General features: G+C 47.3%; 10 protein-coding genes across 12 annotated transcripts; 3 read left to right on the plus strand and 7 right to left on the minus strand.

Annotated features, from left to right (window-relative positions):
- Positions 1-260: 260 nt before the first annotated feature.
- On the plus strand, positions 261-1818 carry LOC122611554 (oocyte zinc finger protein XlCOF28-like). The gene is made up of 2 exons (XM_043784722.1): positions 261-394; positions 449-1818. Exon 2 carries the CDS (start codon positions 453-455, stop codon positions 1587-1589), a length of 1137 nt encoding a protein of 378 aa, XP_043640657.1. The 5' UTR covers positions 261-394; positions 449-452; the 3' UTR covers positions 1590-1818.
- Positions 1819-1991: 173 nt separating this feature from the next.
- Positions 1992-3049, minus strand: LOC122611559 (zinc finger protein 358-like). Its single transcript, XM_043784728.1, has 2 exons — positions 2915-3049; positions 1992-2856 (listed from the first exon to the last, which is right to left on the minus strand). The coding sequence occupies exon 2, from the start codon at positions 2851-2853 to the stop codon at positions 2062-2064; it is 792 nt and encodes a 263-aa protein (XP_043640663.1). The 5' UTR covers positions 2854-2856; positions 2915-3049; the 3' UTR covers positions 1992-2061.
- Positions 3050-3092: 43 nt separating this feature from the next.
- On the minus strand, positions 3093-7161 carry LOC122611546 (PHD finger protein 14). The gene is made up of 2 exons (XM_043784713.1): positions 4893-7161; positions 3093-4477 (listed from the first exon to the last, which is right to left on the minus strand). Exons 1-2 carry the CDS (start codon positions 7066-7068, stop codon positions 3630-3632), a joined length of 3024 nt encoding a protein of 1007 aa, XP_043640648.1. The 5' UTR covers positions 7069-7161; the 3' UTR covers positions 3093-3629.
- A 183-nt stretch (positions 7162-7344) lies between these two features.
- Positions 7345-8577, minus strand: LOC122611558 (tRNA selenocysteine 1-associated protein 1). Its single transcript, XM_043784727.1, has 2 exons — positions 8470-8577; positions 7345-8408 (listed from the first exon to the last, which is right to left on the minus strand). Exons 1-2 carry the CDS (start codon positions 8503-8505, stop codon positions 7428-7430), a joined length of 1017 nt encoding a protein of 338 aa, XP_043640662.1. The 5' UTR covers positions 8506-8577; the 3' UTR covers positions 7345-7427.
- A 185-nt stretch (positions 8578-8762) lies between these two features.
- On the plus strand, positions 8763-9376 carry LOC122611565 (NADH dehydrogenase [ubiquinone] 1 alpha subcomplex subunit 2). The gene is made up of 3 exons (XM_043784735.1): positions 8763-8972; positions 9034-9140; positions 9202-9376. Exons 1-3 carry the CDS (start codon positions 8875-8877, stop codon positions 9282-9284), a joined length of 288 nt encoding a protein of 95 aa, XP_043640670.1. The 5' UTR covers positions 8763-8874; the 3' UTR covers positions 9285-9376.
- On the minus strand, positions 9337-10989 carry LOC122611560 (probable pseudouridine-5'-phosphatase). 3 transcript variants are annotated; one of them, XM_043784729.1, is made up of 4 exons: positions 10856-10989; positions 10526-10656; positions 9997-10215; positions 9337-9878 (listed from the first exon to the last, which is right to left on the minus strand). In XM_043784729.1, exons 2-4 carry the CDS (start codon positions 10587-10589, stop codon positions 9466-9468), a joined length of 696 nt encoding a protein of 231 aa, XP_043640664.1. In that variant the 5' UTR covers positions 10590-10656; positions 10856-10989; the 3' UTR covers positions 9337-9465. The 3 variants fall into 3 exon arrangements, with proteins under 3 accessions (XP_043640664.1, XP_043640666.1, XP_043640665.1); XM_043784731.1 differs by lacking the exon at positions 9997-10215 and adding an exon at positions 10254-10472; XM_043784730.1 differs by having other exon boundaries at positions 10852-10869.
- Positions 10990-11325: 336 nt separating this feature from the next.
- LOC122611561 (60S ribosomal protein L27a) lies at positions 11326-12508 on the minus strand. The gene is made up of 4 exons (XM_043784732.1): positions 12444-12508; positions 11886-12203; positions 11521-11655; positions 11326-11432 (listed from the first exon to the last, which is right to left on the minus strand). Exons 1-3 carry the CDS (start codon positions 12444-12446, stop codon positions 11527-11529), a joined length of 450 nt encoding a protein of 149 aa, XP_043640667.1. The 5' UTR covers positions 12447-12508; the 3' UTR covers positions 11326-11432; positions 11521-11526.
- A 620-nt stretch (positions 12509-13128) lies between these two features.
- LOC122611563 (39S ribosomal protein L27, mitochondrial) lies at positions 13129-13803 on the minus strand. Its single transcript, XM_043784733.1, has 3 exons — positions 13646-13803; positions 13428-13591; positions 13129-13366 (listed from the first exon to the last, which is right to left on the minus strand). Exons 1-3 carry the CDS (start codon positions 13707-13709, stop codon positions 13163-13165), a joined length of 432 nt encoding a protein of 143 aa, XP_043640668.1. The 5' UTR covers positions 13710-13803; the 3' UTR covers positions 13129-13162.
- Positions 13804-14034: 231 nt separating this feature from the next.
- LOC122611550 lies at positions 14035-15707 on the plus strand. Its single transcript, XM_043784719.1, is given in 3 exon segments — positions 14035-14277; positions 14345-15293; positions 15296-15707. Coding segments are annotated over 3 exon segments (1506 nt in total). The 5' UTR covers positions 14035-14121; the 3' UTR covers positions 15697-15707.
- Positions 15708-15768: 61 nt separating this feature from the next.
- On the minus strand, positions 15769-17130 carry LOC122611555. The gene is made up of 2 exons (XM_043784723.1): positions 16757-17130; positions 15769-16696 (listed from the first exon to the last, which is right to left on the minus strand). The coding sequence occupies exons 1-2, from the start codon at positions 17076-17078 to the stop codon at positions 15957-15959; spliced, it is 1062 nt and encodes a 353-aa protein (XP_043640658.1). The 5' UTR covers positions 17079-17130; the 3' UTR covers positions 15769-15956.
- Between the last annotated feature and the right edge of the window lie 12 nt (positions 17131-17142).

Consider the following 17142-nt stretch of genomic DNA (forward strand, 5'->3'; position numbering starts at 1 on the left):
CGACTTGGCGATAGACTTCGTTTCACAGCATATTATTTTTAACAATATTGTGACTTAGATTAAATACATATAATTTGTAGTTGGAGGCAAATAAATATGTAAAATCATCAGAAAAGTTTGTACTCCTTTTAAACTTGCTGTTGGCTATGATGAAATAAATTAAGTTACGTATTATGCTAATGTTCTCTACTAATCCCGGTGTAGAGCAATCAAAAAAGTGTGCCCGTACATTGATTTCGTTGTTTATGTTATGTCGATATGCCCTGAATCCATTAGCATTCGATAGCACAACATGTGATTTGGCTCCTAACAGCACATTTAATGCAATATTAACGGATCGCCGATGAAGTAAACAAACAATCTGTCTGCAAAATAAAAATCTCCAAACAAACTCGTATGAATAATAATGAATTTAATATTGTCCATTACTCTGATTACTGGTTTTCAGGAATATGAAGGAAAAATGCAGAGTTTGCTGGCTGAAATTCCAAAACACGGTCAACATTTTTAAGCAAAGTGTGGAGTTTGAGCTTTCCCTGGCAGATATGATTTCGCAGTCCACCGGCCTTCCAGTTCAAAAGGGAGACCACTTTTCCGAGTTCATTTGCCTACTTTGCCTTAAGGATACGCAAAATGCGTACACATCTCGACAAACTTACGAGCCGGACCATGAGTTCACCTGCCAAGTAAAGGAGGAAAACATAGATGATTCACTTCAGGCAGCTTATTATAATGACTCTAAAGAATCACAATATAGAGAGGAAACAGAGCAATTCGCTTGCCTAGTGAAGAACGAGCCCTTAGAAGAAGACTTTCTAGATAATGACATCTCTTTAACAGCATCTTACCAAATAGGGGAACAAAATGAAGATTTAAGTTACGAAAAAATCAAAAAGGTGAAAGGTTCAGCCGAAAAGGCACTACCTTTCAGTTGTCTTCATTGTTCTGAGACCTTTCGGAGCAGGTATTTTCTAGATCTGCACAAACAAGTTCACATGAAGGAACAGAAATACTCATGTATCCACTGTCCCAAGACTTTTGCCACTTTATACCAACATAGGAGTCACATGGCGACTCACACTGGAGAACGAACACACAAATGTTCGCAATGTTTTAAATCATTTATCGGTAGTTCAAATCTTCAAACACACCTCCGCATTCACACTGGTGAGCGACCATTTAAATGCCTCAAATGTCCAAAGACTTTCATACAGAAAACGCATCTTGTCAATCACAATCGCACCCACACTGGAGAACGTCCCTTTAGTTGCCCCAAGTGTCTAAAGAGCTTTAGACAACCAGCTAATCTCCAAGCGCACCTCAAGGGTCAATGTAAGAGTTCAATTTCCCGCGTCAAAGCCCGAACAGAGAAACCACTTTTTAAGTGCACCCACTGCTCCTCTTCGTTCAAAGACCAAGATGCTCTGCTAGATCACATTCACACCCACAACGCTTTATTTGAAAAAGAAGTCTGTAAGATGTCTAACAATGAAAGTAATCAGCTTAATGATATCAAAGTAGATATATTTAAATATGATGAGCAAGACGATTCGGATGGCTACCCAAATATCACAGACGATGATGACTAATTAAGATGCCCTCATTGTCCAAAGATGTGCAAGCGCACTCAGGATATAAAAGCCCACCAACGAAATCATTTTGAGCAGCCGCAAATGTGCCCCCACTGCTCAAAATCCTTTAGTTTTATATCAACTTTTAAAAGGCACATACTGATTCACAAAAGTGAAAAAAAGTCCACTTGTACTAACTTCTCAGAGTAACTGTTGGTACACACAAAGGAAAGATCTCTTATATGTCACAAATGCGTCTTAGAAACGAATTTAGCTGCGCTTGTTAACAATTTTATTAATTCTCATAATATATTATTATAACTATATAACAACTTTTAAAAATATCACTGCTTTACTTTCTAGTTGCACTTTAGCAACTTTTGGTGAAAAAGGTTGATGAACAAAGAGATTCTTTTCAAAGAAATTTCATTCAAATTATTTAAGTCAATTTAAATAGATTTACTTAAGGATTGGCTTTAGTACTGTTGTTTCAGGGTAGTCGACTTCGCACACTGGGCACTCTGGAAGCTCGTTTTCTTCTGCGGCCACGAATGTGATCCCGCAAACGTGATTTTCTGGCAAAGAACTTTCCGCAATGAGGGCACTGATGTGGGCGAAGTCCACAGGGGTTTCCCAGATGTTGCTGAAGATCGAAACCTTTAGCAAAGGACTTGAAGCACTTGCTGCACTGGTAGGGTCGCTCAGGCGCGTGGATCCGAACGTGTGCATCCAGAGTGGATTTCTCTGCAAAGGAATTGGGGCAGTGTGGACATCTGAATGGTTTTTCAGCCGTGTGACATCGGATGTGTATTTTCAACACTTGATCATTGGCACATGATCGCGAGCAGAATGGGCACTGATAGCCCTGAACCCAATTCCCCCGAAGAGATTTCGAAGGTAAGCGAATGTCCTCTTTCAGCTTAGCCCCATTAGGTTTTGGAGTATTACATGGGATAGCACACTCGGTTTCCTTATCAGAAAACTCCCAGTCCTCCTCCTCGAGCAACGTGCATGTGGCTTCTTCGATGCCCTCGTCTCGAACTTGGCAGAAGAATTGGTAGCTCCGCTCGCAAGTCTTCCGTACCTGGAAGGCATTCTTAGCATGCTCCAGACAGCTTGGGCATATGGTCTTGGGCAACGAGTCACCTGGCGTGACACGGAATCCGGTGCTTTCTGCAATCATGTCTGCTATGCAGATGTCCAGTTTCGGCATCCTAACGAAAATGCTAATCAGTTGTCCATCCTTAGGATCTCCTAAGCACACCCGACAATTGCCTTCCATGCCCTAAATAGTAAAAATAATCTGTGGATACAACGAAATATATGTTTGCAATCGAACTTACTAGGTTAATTTAGTATATAATACGAAACTCATGTGCAGAAGTTCAATATGATATAATACAAATCATATGTCGATAACGCTTTAAGAGGGCTGTTATACGCAGCTTAAAAGTTGAAAATTGTAGGTTTTGTTATTCAATATATTTTTCAGAAATGAGAAACAAAAATAAGGTCGAGATTATTGTAAGTAAAATAAATTTTTATTGTTTATACATTATATATTATCCTATCTTAAGAAATATAAGCACCCTATCACAGACGTCGCTGTCGTCTGTTATGAATGTTTATAACGGCATATTTCCTCCATTGTCATGACATAATGTTGTTCTTATGTTACACAAACTTAAAATAAATAAGCTTACCTTTGTAACAGCTTTTTTATAAAACGTCGCTTTTGCCGCCAACCTCTGTTGCTCTCTGCTGTTATTGGCACACATATTCGATAAACACAATGTTATCGGCGATTTGAAATTTCTTCCTGCTTCCTAAATGGATTATTTATTTTGTTTTTACTAATGCAAATCTTATTCATATTTTTAATAAATAACTGCACCGCCCAAGTCAGCACCTTACATATTACAATTTGGTCAATAATTTATTTATAATATGTATGTATCTCTTGCTTATTTTATATTGTGTATTCAATTTTAGTTTTGTAAATATCGCACGGACCTTATGATATTATGGTAAAAAATCTACGTAAAATCATGTTTGCTTTCATTTCTTGGGCAGTGCATCCTCGTCCGTGGGATCGCAGTCAGCACAGTGCCAGGAGTAGCCGCGAATCTTGGGCGACTTCTTGAGCGGCGGATCGAGGCAGGCAAAGTGGTAGTGACGGTGGCACTCGTCGCAGGTCACCACCTGGTTGGTCTTGCCCGTCTGGGTGCACACGCAGCAGCTGATTTCCACATTGGGCTTGGCGTTGGACACTCGCGGCCGACCCACACGTGGCTTTCGGGGACTTGCCTTTCGTGGACTGACCTTTCTTTTTGGCGATGGAGTGGCGGTGACGGAAACGTTGGCTGGAGCCTCCTTGGGCTCTCGAACTTTTTGCGGCGACGCTGCCGGCAGCACGATGGGGGCCAAGGCCTGCTCCGCTCCCTGAACGCTATCCTCGACCGTTTCAACTGAGGTGGGGCGCGAGGCTTCATCCACGGAGCGCACCGCGTTGGCCGGCACGTAGAAGTATTGTGATTCGGGCGCATCCTCGCCAGGTAGACGCAGAGCTTTAAATATAATCTTAATGGTGCTGCCTGAGGTGTTGCCCACATTATCTAAGTGGGAGGAAGACTCGTCAAGGTGGGCGCGCTTTTTCCGCTTCCGTTTATGCTCCTTGCCGATGGATTTCTCTGTGTCCGACGACAGGTTGTGTTTGTTTTTGTGCTTATCCTTACGCTTACCCTTGCGCGATAATTTTCCACTAGAGTCGTCTATTGAGTCCTCGCAGCCAGATAGATTCACTGCGCTGGTATTGGGCGTGGGCAGAGCAGGAGGTGCCACAGGAGTAGCCGACGAAGCAGCAACAGGAGCAGGCGCAGTTGTGGGAGTGACATTGTCGGCAGGAACTGGTGGAAGAAGATCCGTGACATTAGTTTTATTATTTATTTATCTTAAACATGCCTGAAGGTACGCATGATAATTTTTAGTTAACACAAAATAATTTTTTGCATAAATACCAATTTGTTATAATTCAACAAAAGCAAACAAAGGTCAATGGCTGAGATCCTTTCGATATACATTTTTTTGTACAGGCCAAAGAGATACAATTGTTTTAAAAGAAAATAATTTGTTCACAAACCAAACATTATTTTTGTAACATTCAAGCGAATCACTTAATAACTCACGAATACATTTTTCCAAAATACTTTTAACTAAAGAACATATATACATAGTCTAAAATCAAACCAATAATATCAAATCAGAAATTATATTCTAAACAAGTATTGTTAAGCAAAGTCAAATCCTTCACAACAAACTCACCATTAGTTGGTGTTTTACATGGGGATTGAAGTTTTGGCCGTTTCGGCGACTTGGTCAGATCCTCGATATATTCCGGAGCCGGAGCTGGCTGGGATTTGTTAAGCGCTCGCTTGGTGGGTGACTCCTTGGGCACATTAGCCACGGCCACTGGAATATCGTCCAGCGAATATCGATCCACATAAACCAGATGGCCTTCCTTATTGAAGCGAGTGCGTGATTTTCTCGGGCCCGATGATATCTCCGTGACGGCATCAGAACCTTCTGACTTGTCGCAGCATTCGGAGCACTGCCAGCCATATTGCTTGGATTTCTTAGGGGGTCGAGTGAGCGGCGGATTCAGGCAGCCCAGATGGTAGTGCAGATTGCAAGTGTCGCATTTGACCAACAGATGCTGATCCTTGCTCCTTTTGCAGATGCCACAGGACACAGAAGGCGCCGCCTCCACGGTTGCCGAGGAACTGCTGTGTTTGCCTTGTTTGGCTTGAGTACTGAGCATTCGTGAAGAGTCCATTTTACTTCCCGGTGGGCCTAGGTGACCCAACGGAAAGCCGACACCCATTTTCAGGGCAGCTGCCGTGGGCACCGATATGGGTCGCTGGGGAGGAGTTGGCGTACTGGTCTTCGGTGGCGCCTCTGGCAGTGGATGAGCTATGAGATCCACGCTGGGTAGATTTATGTTGGGTGCGATTTGCGCCAAAGAGGTGTGCAGAGATTTAATGCTCGTTAGCAGAGATTCCTTAGTGGCCTTCACCGCCTTGCGCTCCTCCAACGCGGTGTCGTATTGAGCCCTCAGCACGTCTTGATCCTTGGACAAGATGGCGTTGTGGGAAATGAGCGCCCGCTGTTGCTGACGGAAGTCATCCATGCGGACTATGCGATCCATGTAGTAAGCGGTGAACTCAACGCTAAATGCCGGCGCTATGTGCCACTTCTTTCGAATGTCCGTCAAAGCATTGATGTGCGCTTCGCGCTGCTCCAGATGTTGCACATCCACTGACATAATCTCCGCCTTGGCCAACAGGCGACGACAGGCCGAGGCCGATGTAGTGAGTAGGCGCGACATTTTCTGGGTTGGCACCCATGGAGTGGGCTTAAGCTCCTTGTGCCGGGCATACTTGTGCTGAATTTTGAGCAGCTTTCGCTGAATGCGTGCTTGGGCTGGATTCGGGTGTGGAGCAGGTCCCTCTTGTTCGCCAGCAGTCGCCTCTTTTTCTCTTGCCCGTTGCATCATATTAAGGCGCAGTGTGTGATAGTTGCGTCTTCGCTTCTTGATCATTTCCTTCTCAGAGTGCACCTTGCAGTGAGCGTAGAACGGATCGGCGGCATCGTCCTCATGGTGCGCCTCGATAAGAAAGCCGGCCACTTGCGCGCAAGTAACGTGAAAATAGGTCTTGCACATGCCTGCATCACAACCAATGCAAACGCCCACGCGAGCATATAGCGCGTTGTCGCAAAGGGAACACACCTTGGCGCCCCACTTGCTGTACTGCATTTCAAACAGCGTCACCGAGGACAGCTGCTCCACTTCGCCAAAGGCCACGCCGGGCACATACAGAGCGCAGATGAGGTGCACCCACTTGCCCACGTCGGTCTCCTTGTAGATGCCACCCTTATTGGGACACAGTTCGCAGTCCGGTTCCGAGACTCCAGCACGACAGGCCTCGCAAAACCACGGTTCAGTCGAGCAGGTGGAGTTGGTACTGGATATGCTCACGTTGTCACTGACCCCATAGCATCCTTCGTGGACAGAGACGCCGCAGGAGTCGCACTCCACGATCTCGTTGACATCGTCGCTGCGTTCGCCCAGGCAGACGCAGCACATCCGCTTGGCTGGCGCACTGGACAGCTGGAGAGGCGGACGAGGGACTGGTGCGGCCGGAGAAGATGTTCCACCGTGGTCCACTCCGTTGATCCCGTTCTCCAGCGGCGATGGCTCCGTTTCCGCCAACAGCTGCCGGAGCTGCAGCGTCGAGTCCTCGCTCTCCGCATCCGAATCTGATTCAGAATCAGAACCCCCACTGGCGTCGCTGCTGCTCCCGTCGCCATCGCTCTCGTCCTTCGATCCGTCCGAGCAGTTGTCGATGTCCGGCAGGAAATCGCTGTCCGAGGAACTCTCGCCCAGGTCGAAATCTAGCAAGGCCTGCGTGGTAATCTTCGGCTGGCGCGCTCGCTTCATGATTCAGCGGTTATTTATTCCTATTTATCCGCAATTTTCTGTACAATACCCGAAAGTCTCGGGCCGAGACGGAAACTATCGACAGTCGATAGGCCAGCATAGAGATGACATGTGCAGAATGGCATTCCAGCTTTGTATCGATAAATAAAGTATATCTAATGGATATTTTTTTGAAAAATTTGGGACAATTATTATTAATAAAGAATATTATAATAATTTTATTATAATCAGGAGCTTTAAAGGTGAAAGCTTGCTCAAAATCACAAACTAAATATAAACGGTAGAAGTCTGGTTTTTGTATTTTCCGATAATAACTAAGCTGTAATTATAAAAAGCTATACATATAGTAGATAATTATCCTAAAAGACCTCCAGCTGTTCAATGGGTAGCCACTTGGAGCTCTCCAGAGCATCATACAGACGGCGGTCGGCGTCGATGGACTCCCGATTCATCTTTTCCACATCCAGGACGAACTTGTGTTCCACCAGCCCGTACTCATCCTCAGCTCCGTTGGCGGCGGAAGCGGTCTGCTGCTGCTGCTGCTCGTACTGAGCGCTGCGTTGTGCGCTCCAGGCCTCAGCATGCTGGGCCAGAGTCTGTGGATTGGAGTGCGACTGCGACATGGCCTGCTGGTAGTAGGCAGCTGCATCTGTGATCGAGGCACCGGCCTGCTCGTAGTAACCCTGCCAGGCCTGGTAACCCTGCCAATAGGTGCTGGTGGGGTCATAGTACTGCGAGTAGTCGGTACCACCACCTGCAGTCGCACCGCTTCCAGAACCACTATAGCCATAGTTGGTGCTTCCCTCGCCCAAGGCATTACCCAACTCGGACTTGGGCTTAGGTACAGCATTGCAGATCTTAATGGGCTTGGTGCCCAGTCCGATATACCCGTTCATGTCGTACAGCGCTGACTTTTGCTCATCCTCGATGCCGAACCGCACAAAGCCGTAGCCCTTCGAGAAGCCCAGGCTGTCCAGGATTACCTTGGCGGTTTTGATCGATGTGAACTTGCTGGAGAACACCTTGTACAGCTGATAGTCATCCACGTCCGAGCTGAGGTCGCCCACCCAGACGCTGAACTCGCGCTCATTCCCGGGCAGCTTGTACGAGTTGCTGGCCGAGTTGAGCCGGAATCGCACGATAGGATTGGTGCCCGGAATGGGCTTTCCGTTCAGCTTGTGCATCGCGTCCAGCGCATGGTCATCGGATATAAAGTTGACGAAGCAGTAGCCAGCTGGTTCGCCGGTGTACTTGTTTCGCATGAGGCGCACCGTGGTGGGATCCTCTCCCATCTTCCGGAAAGCGGCGATTATGAAGTTCTCCGTCATGTAGGACTCCAGCTGAAACGGCCATGCGGTCGTTGAGGATCGTATAACTGGTAAAATTCGAATTGCTACTTACGCTTCCCATCCACAGTTGACAATGTACGGACGCCATATTTGTTCAAACTCGTGTTTAATTGAATATTTTCCAGAGATAAATGGTGTTTACCAAACACAGTTAGCGATGGTAAATGAATAATCTGTTTGTCAAGCAGATATCGGTATTAATCGAGACGGGCAACACAAATGGCAGCCAAGACAACCACCTCGGTGGGTGTCATAGGTCAGGATATTCAACCGATTTAATTAGTGGATCGAGTCTCTGGTGAGTTAGACGTTATTTTAGTTTGAGCCAAAAAGTAATTTGTTTTTTAAAACAATAATACCAATATGTAATCCAAGGCTGTTTGGCAACTCTGTATAGTAACGACATTTAAATAAACTTACTTCTTGAACATTTCAAAATCGAAACAGCGGTGCCAAAATGCGTATCACTCTGTCCCGGTTGGCCAGCTTCACTCCGAAACTGAAGGAGCTGCGGATCATATTGGATCCCAAGGGTGCGACCTCCAAAGGAGCCAGGTGAAGTCGACCCTTGCCGCTATTAAGTTATATAATTTGCTCAAGCAGTGTTCCTCTGCAGGGAATACGTGGAAAGGTTCTATCCGAATCTGAAGAAAAGCAATCCCGACCTGCCGATCCTCGTGCGCGAGTGCTCTGGCGTCCAGCCACGCCTCTACGCCCGCTATGGTGAGTGGATGAGCATGATTACAGCCACAAGTTTCCCCAACATCGATTCCCATGTCCACAGGCAACGGCAAAGAAGTGTCCCTCTCCCTGGCCAACCAGGCTGCTCCTGACATACACAAAAACCTGGAGGCAGTTGGAAAATAGAACCTACGCTGGAAAACCATGTAGATTAGGCAGAAATAAAGGCGCAGCCAGGTGCTATATGCACAAATACGTGTATATGGGATAACACTTTACACTTAAATTCATTTGCTTGGTAGGTACATCAATTTCTAGTTACAGCAATAGCATCGCTCGGCAACAAAAAGTACATCAGCCATTAAGCTCAATCCGTGAAGGCGGGCAGTCCGAACTGCTCCGGCTTGAAGTCCGCCAAGGAGCCCAGCACCTGTGTGGCGTGCGAGGTCTTCTCCTGGGACAGTCGTGGGTCCGGCACCATCACCACCTGCATTCCGGCGCTGTTGGCCGCCGTCACTCCGTTCGGCGAGTCCTCGAACACCAGGCAGTCGGACGCTTTGGGCGGCACACCGAATCTGGCGGCGGCCACTAGGAAAATGTCGGGCGCAGGCTTGCCGTTGACCACCTCCTTGTCCGTGGAGCCGCAGACCTTGTGGTTAAACAGGCCGAACAGCTCCCGATGCTGTGCTGTCTTCAGCTCCACCATGTCGGCGCCGGAGCTGGTGGCCAAGCAGAAGGGAATCTTGTTGGCATGCAGGTGACGCAGAAGGCGCTCAGCACCTTGAAAAGGGAGGGGATCACAAGATTAACAAACGGCTATGGTCACAGTGGGGTAGTAATGGAAGCAGAGGTATTTATAGGGAGAAAAGCCGATTAGTGTTCTGGTCGTGGTGCTAACCTTCCAGCAGGGGAACGTTGTTGAGTCGCTCATGGCACATTTGCGAGTACCGTTTGAGGAAGTCGTTGGTAGTGATGGGCAGCTGGCACTCGGTGATGGCTATCTCCGCCGAGCGCTGCTCCGTGGTGCCCATTACGCGGAATCGCACGTCCACCGGATACGGGCGGCCGAAGGAGGCGGCTATTTGCCGGGTGACCTCCTCGTATATCCTCTCCGTGTCTGAAACGTGACAGCAAAGCGAGAACGGGGATTAGTACCTGGCATCAACTCGGCGTTCCGCATCAGGATTTCGGTGTTGGCGCGCTGCTGGCGGGCGTACTCCTCCCACGACATGGGCAGATCGTAGTGCTCGACCATAAACCGGGCCAACGGCTCCGTCTGCAGGCCCATGACCTGTTCCTTGACCTCAAAGGGATATGCCTTGCCGTAGGGCTCGAGAATCATTTCGGTGGCCACCGTATAGAGGCGTTCGGTGTCTATTCGGCAAACAGTTAACACAGAAAGCAGACTCAAGCACGACAGCACTCACCCAGCAGCAGGCCATCCATGTCGAAGACGCAGTGCGTCACCTTTCGCAACACTTTGTTGGCCATCTCGCAGCACTTCTCCTTACTGGGCTCCCGATTATGTAATTATGAAGTCAACTAGTTCGTTTCGCGGCTGTAACACAGAGGTCATAATCAAGTTTCGTTACATTTACTCAAACATCCCCCGCCCACTTGGGCATGTCCCCCACTTTGACACTTCCTGGATTCCATGCCTCTTGTTCGGTCATGTCCTTGACCCAAGGTCGCCGCATCCCCCCAACCCGCAGCAAGGTCAAAGATGGGGTGCCCTCATCCCTATGGCCTTGACCTACACGTAATCTGCTTCCGCCTTTTGCAATGTCGCGCGTATCGTACTTTTCCGCCTCTTCCGAATTTTTCCGCGAGCTTTCTGCTCGGCGCTGTGTGACCGTAGCTACGTAGGCCCAGAAAGCCTAGGCGAGAATAGTGCTAAAAATGGAGACTAACTGATAAGCTGCACCGACGAAGTAATACTCTTAATATAGCTTCAATTTTTTGACACCCATTATTATTAGTTACATAAAGTATACAAAGTTCTTCAATATTTCGAACATTCTCATTCAATTATTGCCATTTCTTCTTGATAACTTAGTCAAAATGTTTGGTAGATTGTTTTACTTTGCCACAAAAAACTAACGTCATATGTATATCGAATTCTTCATAGAAATGTTAGGGAATGTTTCGGCAGGAATAGAATTCAAAGCTAAACAATACTAAACAATTTGCGCCAATGAGGCCCCAATACCTTTCAGTAAACAGCACGTTTTGTAGGAATAGCAGATACTTGTTTTTCTTTTAAATTTATTAAAAAACAAATACATTTTTGATGGTCGAATGTAGTCCACTTGCTTTTTTCTGTAGAGAAGGAATCTGCAAGGGAAACAATGGAAATTAGGTACTGCACTTGTAGCTTCGACTTTGAATAGATAAGATGGCTAGGCCTGGAACACAAACTCACCTTAACTTAGGCGCTCAGCAAGCACACACCGCCGGCCTTCTTGATCTTGTCCTCAGCCTTCTTGGAGAAGTACTTGGCCTTCACGATGACGGGGCGGGCGGGCAGGTGACCACGGCCCAACAGCTTGTAGTAGCCCTGTGGAGAGATGAGATGGAAACACCAATCAATACAATGAGTTACCGCAGAGTTCGCAGAAGGGTGCACATTGTCTGCAGGAACTGCTGGCTTTGATCTGAAAGGCTGTCCTCTACACGGTGAGAGCAATTGTACGGTCGCATTCTGTCCGCCCATCGCCTTGGGTGTCTCTTCATGTTGAAAGCAACAGCAGTTCGCATAGCAGGGTGCGGAATTCGGGCGAAACTTACGAATTTAACCAAGTCGATGACGGGAGCCTTGGTGCTCTTCTCCTTCTCCAGCTCGGCGAACTTCTCGGCTCCGACCAGGGACCAGAGTTTGTCCAAGTTGATCTCGGGCCTGAACTTGTGCTGGCGGCGCAGATGGAAGTTCCTCATACCAACCTTACCGAAGTAACCAGGATGGTATTTGTCGAAGTTGATGCGGTGGTGGTGCATACCACCAGCGTTACCGCGACCTCCGGGATGCTTGCGGTGCTTGCCGATACGGCCGTGACCGTGGCTCACATGACCACGCAGCTTCCTGGTCTTCTTCCGCTTGATATTCGACTGTAAAGGAGAGCAGAACAGAAACGTGTTTTCATTTACCATTCCTAAACCATTTTCACCCACGTGCTGTAGGTTATGTTTACGTGCAGCATACGCTCCAGTCGCTGTGCTCACTTTGACATTGCAGACAGTGGGCAGGCGAGCTGCGGCAGTTAAAGTTAACTTTTCTTTTCATTCCGCATCGTTTACCTGCCCACAAACCACATTTTAGGTGCACCACATTTACCGACGTCCACTCACCATCTTTAAAATTGAAGGAAAGAAAGAAGCGAAGTTGGCTGCGGTTGTAGGAGTGTGACCGCTCGGCGGCGATAACAAAAAATACCATCCGGCCTAAAAACAAATACCCTTAATTACAATGGCAGAGTCGAAAAATATCACGTGCACACTATTACAGCTCACAGTTTAATTTTTCTCTTCAAACTTTATTAATATATATTAAATCAGAAATAGTTGTCACGTATTTTTAAGTATATAACTTTACAAATGCATTATATATCGCAATTATTAAACGTGTACTTTTTTATAGGCGGATGCCGAGGAGCAAATCTTTGTATGGTTGGGTGTATATTACTTTACCAAGTGTTTTCAATGTGAAAAAAAGCTAACAAAATAAAGTTTTGATGTCAATTGTTGTATGACTAGGATTGCTTATTAGAATCATAGTGCTTGATTAGTGGTAAAGTGAAAAGACCGGTAGGTTTTAAAACTTGATATAACTGAGGCACCGAAATTTATAATACAAAAATGAGCATTAAAAACAGCCTATCAACTGACGTCGCCTTAAATTTGGAAGATGTATGCGATATTTGGTTTAGAACACCGCTAAAACCAGTGCTGTAAAACAATCGGACTGCTATGTTAATCTAAGAGGTGCTGTTAGGCACACCGATTTCTGTTAATTGCCAAAAGTTCAAATATTTACTTTTCTATTTGGTTTTAATTTTGTATTTAACAACCTAGATTTCCTCCACTAGACGAAATCGCTGGTGCTGATTTTCGGGCACAACATTAAAGAACTTCTTATAGATGGTCTGGTCCTGGCGGCCGGCGTAGTTCCGCTGAATCCAGGTGTGGTCCCAGTTGGGATCGATCGCCTCGCAGGTCACATAAACCTTGCCGTGCTCCATGGCGAACAGCGTTCCGTTACGTCCAAAACCCACCTTTAGTATGAATAAGGATACGGATATTAGAGCCAGGAAAACACAATGAACCAGTACTTACATTCAGGCCCGGATGGAAGCGCGTGGTGAGTTGGGTGGCCAGTATGGTGCCCTCGGAGACGTAGTGTCCATCCTGGACGCGCCATCCGCGATGTTTGGGCCTCGCATGGCCTTTCTTGTTCCTCGTACTTCCGCCGGTTTTCTTGCTGGCATTGCGCACGGTGGCTAAGGGGGATTGAATTGATTAGAATCTGCAACAGGTTCGACGGCAGCCCTTACTCATCAGCGGCTGGTCCGCCTTCAGACACTGCATTGTCAGCTTTTGCATTATATTAAACGACATATTTGTGATTTTATTCCAGTAGCGAGGTTTGTTTATGCAATTCCAGATGGAGACCAGTGTGACCCCTCGAGTTTAGCCCATTAACATACTGTTGGACATTGTTGCCAACTGGCGCTCTTAAAATATAGCTATGGATTTACATTTCAAAAGTAGCTGCATATTAGTTTTATATTTAGCTGTATTAATTAAACTATAGTATTCGTTGTTAATTTGTTTGTCATGTGTGCCACTTTAGATAGGTAATATTCAACTATTTTAACATTCTGAAATAGCTAAATGGGCATCACTGCTGCAAGAGGGTGGACTGTGGAGTTTAGCACCTTCTGTGGTAGAGCAACACTTGCCGGTTGCTGAAAATTTTAATTGTTTTTTTTTTCCGGTATTAGCATTAAGTTTAAAGTTTATCATTAGTATGACGACGTGGGGCAATATCTGCCGCATCTGCAGCAGCCCCGCAGACTACGAGATATTCGCCAAGATTCCCACGTACTTGCACGGCTCCACAAACGAGTTTCTCAACTGGCAAAAGCCCATAAACATTCTGCTGGAGGAGACGACGGGCATCAAAGTAAGTAACACCATTGTCCAGTAACAAAATATACGGGTGTATGAATGCCTCTTTCGACTGATCGCAGAACTCCACTGACGACGGGCTGCCACGCAACATATGTGCGCCGTGCATCTCGTATCTCAAGCATGCCGTCACATTCCGGGAGCAGTGCATCAAGAACGCCCTGAGCCTGAAGCTGGCGGAGCTCTACCAGCAGAAGAGGGTCAACATTTCGGATGCGAACAAGATAGACAAGGAGAGCGCCCTGTTCACGGCGGAGGATCTGCGGTATGTGGAGCAGAGGCCTGTGCACAATCTTCTGCTGAACAACACCACCAAACTAGAGTCCTCCAAGGACAAAGTGCACAAGCGACTGCTCAATCAGGCGGCTCCCCAGCTGGACGGCAATGACGAGCAGAGGATCCAGTACTTAAACGTGCTTTTCCACAAGCAGCAGCCTCACAACAGCATGCCCAGGCACTCGCGAGATAGCGAACTGCCAACGACCAGTCGTCAGAATGACGATGAAGATGACGATTATGCGGTGGCCAGCTCCAGCGATGACAACGAGGAGGCTGCGCTGCTGCGCAAGCACAAGAACTGCTACAACTACACCGAGACCAACTTCGAGGAGGACGATCCCATGGAGCAGGACCAGTTGCAGCTGCGCGACATCAAGGTGAATATACCGGAGCCCATGTGGAAGGAGCGCAAGTGTCCGGCATGCTCCAAGCGCTTCATGTTCGAGGACTCGCAGCAGTCGCATCTGGACAACTGCGTCGAGTTCCAGTTCGTCACGTTTGTGACCGAGATGACCAAGTTGCTGGAGATTAGGCGACAGAAAATGGTCTCGCCGCACGAGTTCATCCGCCGCATGATATTCGCACTGCACAAGACCTGCACCTGGCTTCAGGAACATTCCATAGACTCGCTTCTGGCCGAGAAGCTGCATCAGGTAAAGGTGTCCAACGGTGAAAAGACAGCTGAGCCGCCAATTTCTATAGAAATACCCGATCCCCGCCCGGTGATGGAACCCCACTATTCGACTTTGCCAGCGGAACAACGACTCCGATCACGGAGGAAAACAATGTGCTGTACGCCATTGAGCGTTCTGAGAGCCGTCACTCGCAGGGCACGCCCACGGTGAAGAAACCCATTCCCATTCGCGGTAAGACGGCGGTGAGAATTGGGCTAGACAAGCACAGAGAGAGGGCTACGTTCCTCGAAAAACTTCAACGGGCCGCAGTCTCTCCTGGCACAGTTTCGAAAGGGCCAGCGCCGGTTTTCTCAGCACGCTGCGGGCAGTGCAATTTAGTATTTGACTCTGTCTCCGAACTGGAGGTACACAATCACAATGTCCACAGGGGCAACGAACTGAATGCCGAAGACGAAGCCAAACGGCGTCAAATAATCGCCCTCTTTGAGGATGATATTTAGGTTTTACAAAGTCATGTTTTTAATGCAGGTGGCTCAATCAAACTAGTAATCAAGTTGGCCACGTTGTATCTCTGTTTTTTATCGTATTGTATCTGTTTATTATTTATTTAATTTATTCTGTTTCCATTGGTGATTTACTTCTGCTTAGCGGTAATCCATGTTCATTTACATTCTCATGTACTCAAAGCCCATTGCTTTATATTTATATATACTCTAAGACCAATAAAGAGATTCGCAAGACTTATTCCTTACCAAAAAGCCTATGCGTATATATGCAAGCTATCCAATACCAGGTTGGCATCTGCTACGTTTAATTGCAAATAGTTCTTCAGAAGCCGCATTGAGTCCAAGCTAAGATCTGGATCCCGCAGGGAGAAGAGCTGGTTTAGGTTTTTAACAAGGTTCTGCGGGTCTGCCAGTGCTCCCGTTAAACTTGGGTCACCTATGGCCACCAGATTGGCCATTACACGCACACCGTAGATAAGGCTAAACCGGTCTGCTGGTGGCTTTAAAGTGGCCTCAAAGAAACGCACCAGGTATTCGGCCTGTTGGGCACCTAACTTGTGCTCCTGTTTCACGATTTCCAGTTGGTGCACTATGTACATGAAGTAGTCGCTGGCGGGCTGCTCGGGGATCTTCTCAGGCAGGTTCTGGGCAATGTAGCTTCGATCCTCGTCACTCACATGCTGCAGGCAGTGGGTGGCCACCAGGGAGAGGCATATGGCCGCATCTTCTTGGCAACCACTGGCATCGCTGTAGAGCCTCCACAACTTGGGTATTAGTTGCATTTGCAGCAATACCTTGCCGGCCTTATCGCACGTGGCCAGAATGTTGGCCAGTGTCCACAGGCAACTGCGCTTCAGGCGTTCGGCCTTGCCATCGAGGTAGGTGACCATGTAGCTGCCCGCCAAAGTGACAATCTTCTCGGAGACATGGGCCTCGCCCAGGGAAAGGTTACACAAGCACTCCACGGCATCTGTCTGTCGCTGAATGTGGGGTCCTGCAAGTCAAAACCATTTTCTATAAAAAAAATACAAATGAAGAAGAGGCAGGTGGTTACCAGTGAGTTCCTTAACCAGAACCTGAATGGCGCCAGGAATGGCTGCAAATGCGTTGATGTTGTCGTTGCCCTGGAGGAACCCCAGTGACAAGCGGCAAAGATCCTCGGAGGTGGCGTGCTTGCGCCGCTTGATCCTGCTTGCCATTCCAGTCACGTCCTTGGTGCCCATCTCAAGAGCCGCCACTTCCTGCTTAACCTGTCCAAGTCCGATGCGCAAGGAGTCCTTTGCCTTCATGCGGCACTCAACACGCTGATCCCTGGCATATCCACGAATCTTGTTTCGAAGGATAGTTCCCTCCGCAGTTGTCGTCACGTATTCCATTTGTTTATATTTTAAAGAATCCTTAGCAAGTGAGCAACAATCCGATACATCAAAAACAGTTTAT

The sequence above is a fragment of the Drosophila teissieri genome, chromosome 2L (assembly GCF_016746235.2).
Source record: "Drosophila teissieri strain GT53w chromosome 2L, Prin_Dtei_1.1, whole genome shotgun sequence".
Taxonomy (NCBI): Eukaryota; Metazoa; Arthropoda; class Insecta; order Diptera; family Drosophilidae; genus Drosophila; species Drosophila teissieri.

Coding starts and splice junctions, on each gene's coding strand:
- LOC122611554 (XM_043784722.1), top strand. CDS start 453: ATGAAGGAAAAATGCAGAGTTTGCTGGCTGAAATTCCAAAACACGGTC.
- LOC122611559 (XM_043784728.1), bottom strand. CDS start 2,853: ATGGAAGGCAATTGTCGGGTGTGCTTAGGAGATCCTAAGGATGGACAA.
- LOC122611546 (XM_043784713.1), bottom strand. CDS start 7,068: ATGAAGCGAGCGCGCCAGCCGAAGATTACCACGCAGGCCTTGCTAGAT. Junction 4,478..4,892: donor ATGTAAAACACCAACTAATG/GTGAGTTTGTTG, acceptor TTCTTCCACCAG/TTCCTGCCGACAATGTCACT.
- LOC122611558 (XM_043784727.1), bottom strand. CDS start 8,505: ATGGCGTCCGTACATTGTCAACTGTGGATGGGAAGC. Junction 8,409..8,469: donor GTCAACTGTGGATGGGAAGC/GTAAGTAGCAAT, acceptor TGGCCGTTTCAG/CTGGAGTCCTACATGACGGA.
- LOC122611565 (XM_043784735.1), top strand. CDS start 8,875: ATGCGTATCACTCTGTCCCGGTTGGCCAGCTTCACTCCGAAACTGAAG. Junction 8,973..9,033: donor GCGACCTCCAAAGGAGCCAG/GTGAAGTCGACC, acceptor GTTCCTCTGCAG/GGAATACGTGGAAAGGTTCT. Junction 9,141..9,201: donor ACGCCTCTACGCCCGCTATG/GTGAGTGGATGA, acceptor CCATGTCCACAG/GCAACGGCAAAGAAGTGTCC.
- LOC122611560 (XM_043784729.1), bottom strand. CDS start 10,589: ATGGCCAACAAAGTGTTGCGAAAGGTGACGCACTGCGTCTTCGACATG. Junction 10,216..10,525: donor CATGGATGGCCTGCTGCTGG/GTGAGTGCTGTC, acceptor GTCACGTTTCAG/ACACGGAGAGGATATACGAG. Junction 9,879..9,996: donor CAACGTTCCCCTGCTGGAAG/GTTAGCACCACG, acceptor TCCCTTTTCAAG/GTGCTGAGCGCCTTCTGCGT.
- LOC122611561 (XM_043784732.1), bottom strand. Junction 11,656..11,885: donor TCATCGACTTGGTTAAATTC/GTAAGTTTCGCC, acceptor ATCTCTCCACAG/GGCTACTACAAGCTGTTGGG.
- LOC122611563 (XM_043784733.1), bottom strand. CDS start 13,709: ATGTCGTTTAATATAATGCAAAAGCTGACAATGCAGTGTCTGAAGGCG. Junction 13,592..13,645: donor GGCGGACCAGCCGCTGATGA/GTAAGGGCTGCC, acceptor AATCCCCCTTAG/CCACCGTGCGCAATGCCAGC. Junction 13,367..13,427: donor GCTTCCATCCGGGCCTGAAT/GTAAGTACTGGT, acceptor TTCATACTAAAG/GTGGGTTTTGGACGTAACGG.
- LOC122611555 (XM_043784723.1), bottom strand. CDS start 17,078: ATGGAATACGTGACGACAACTGCGGAGGGAACTATCCTTCGAAACAAG. Junction 16,697..16,756: donor TCTGGTTAAGGAACTCACTG/GTAACCACCTGC, acceptor TTTGACTTGCAG/GACCCCACATTCAGCGACAG.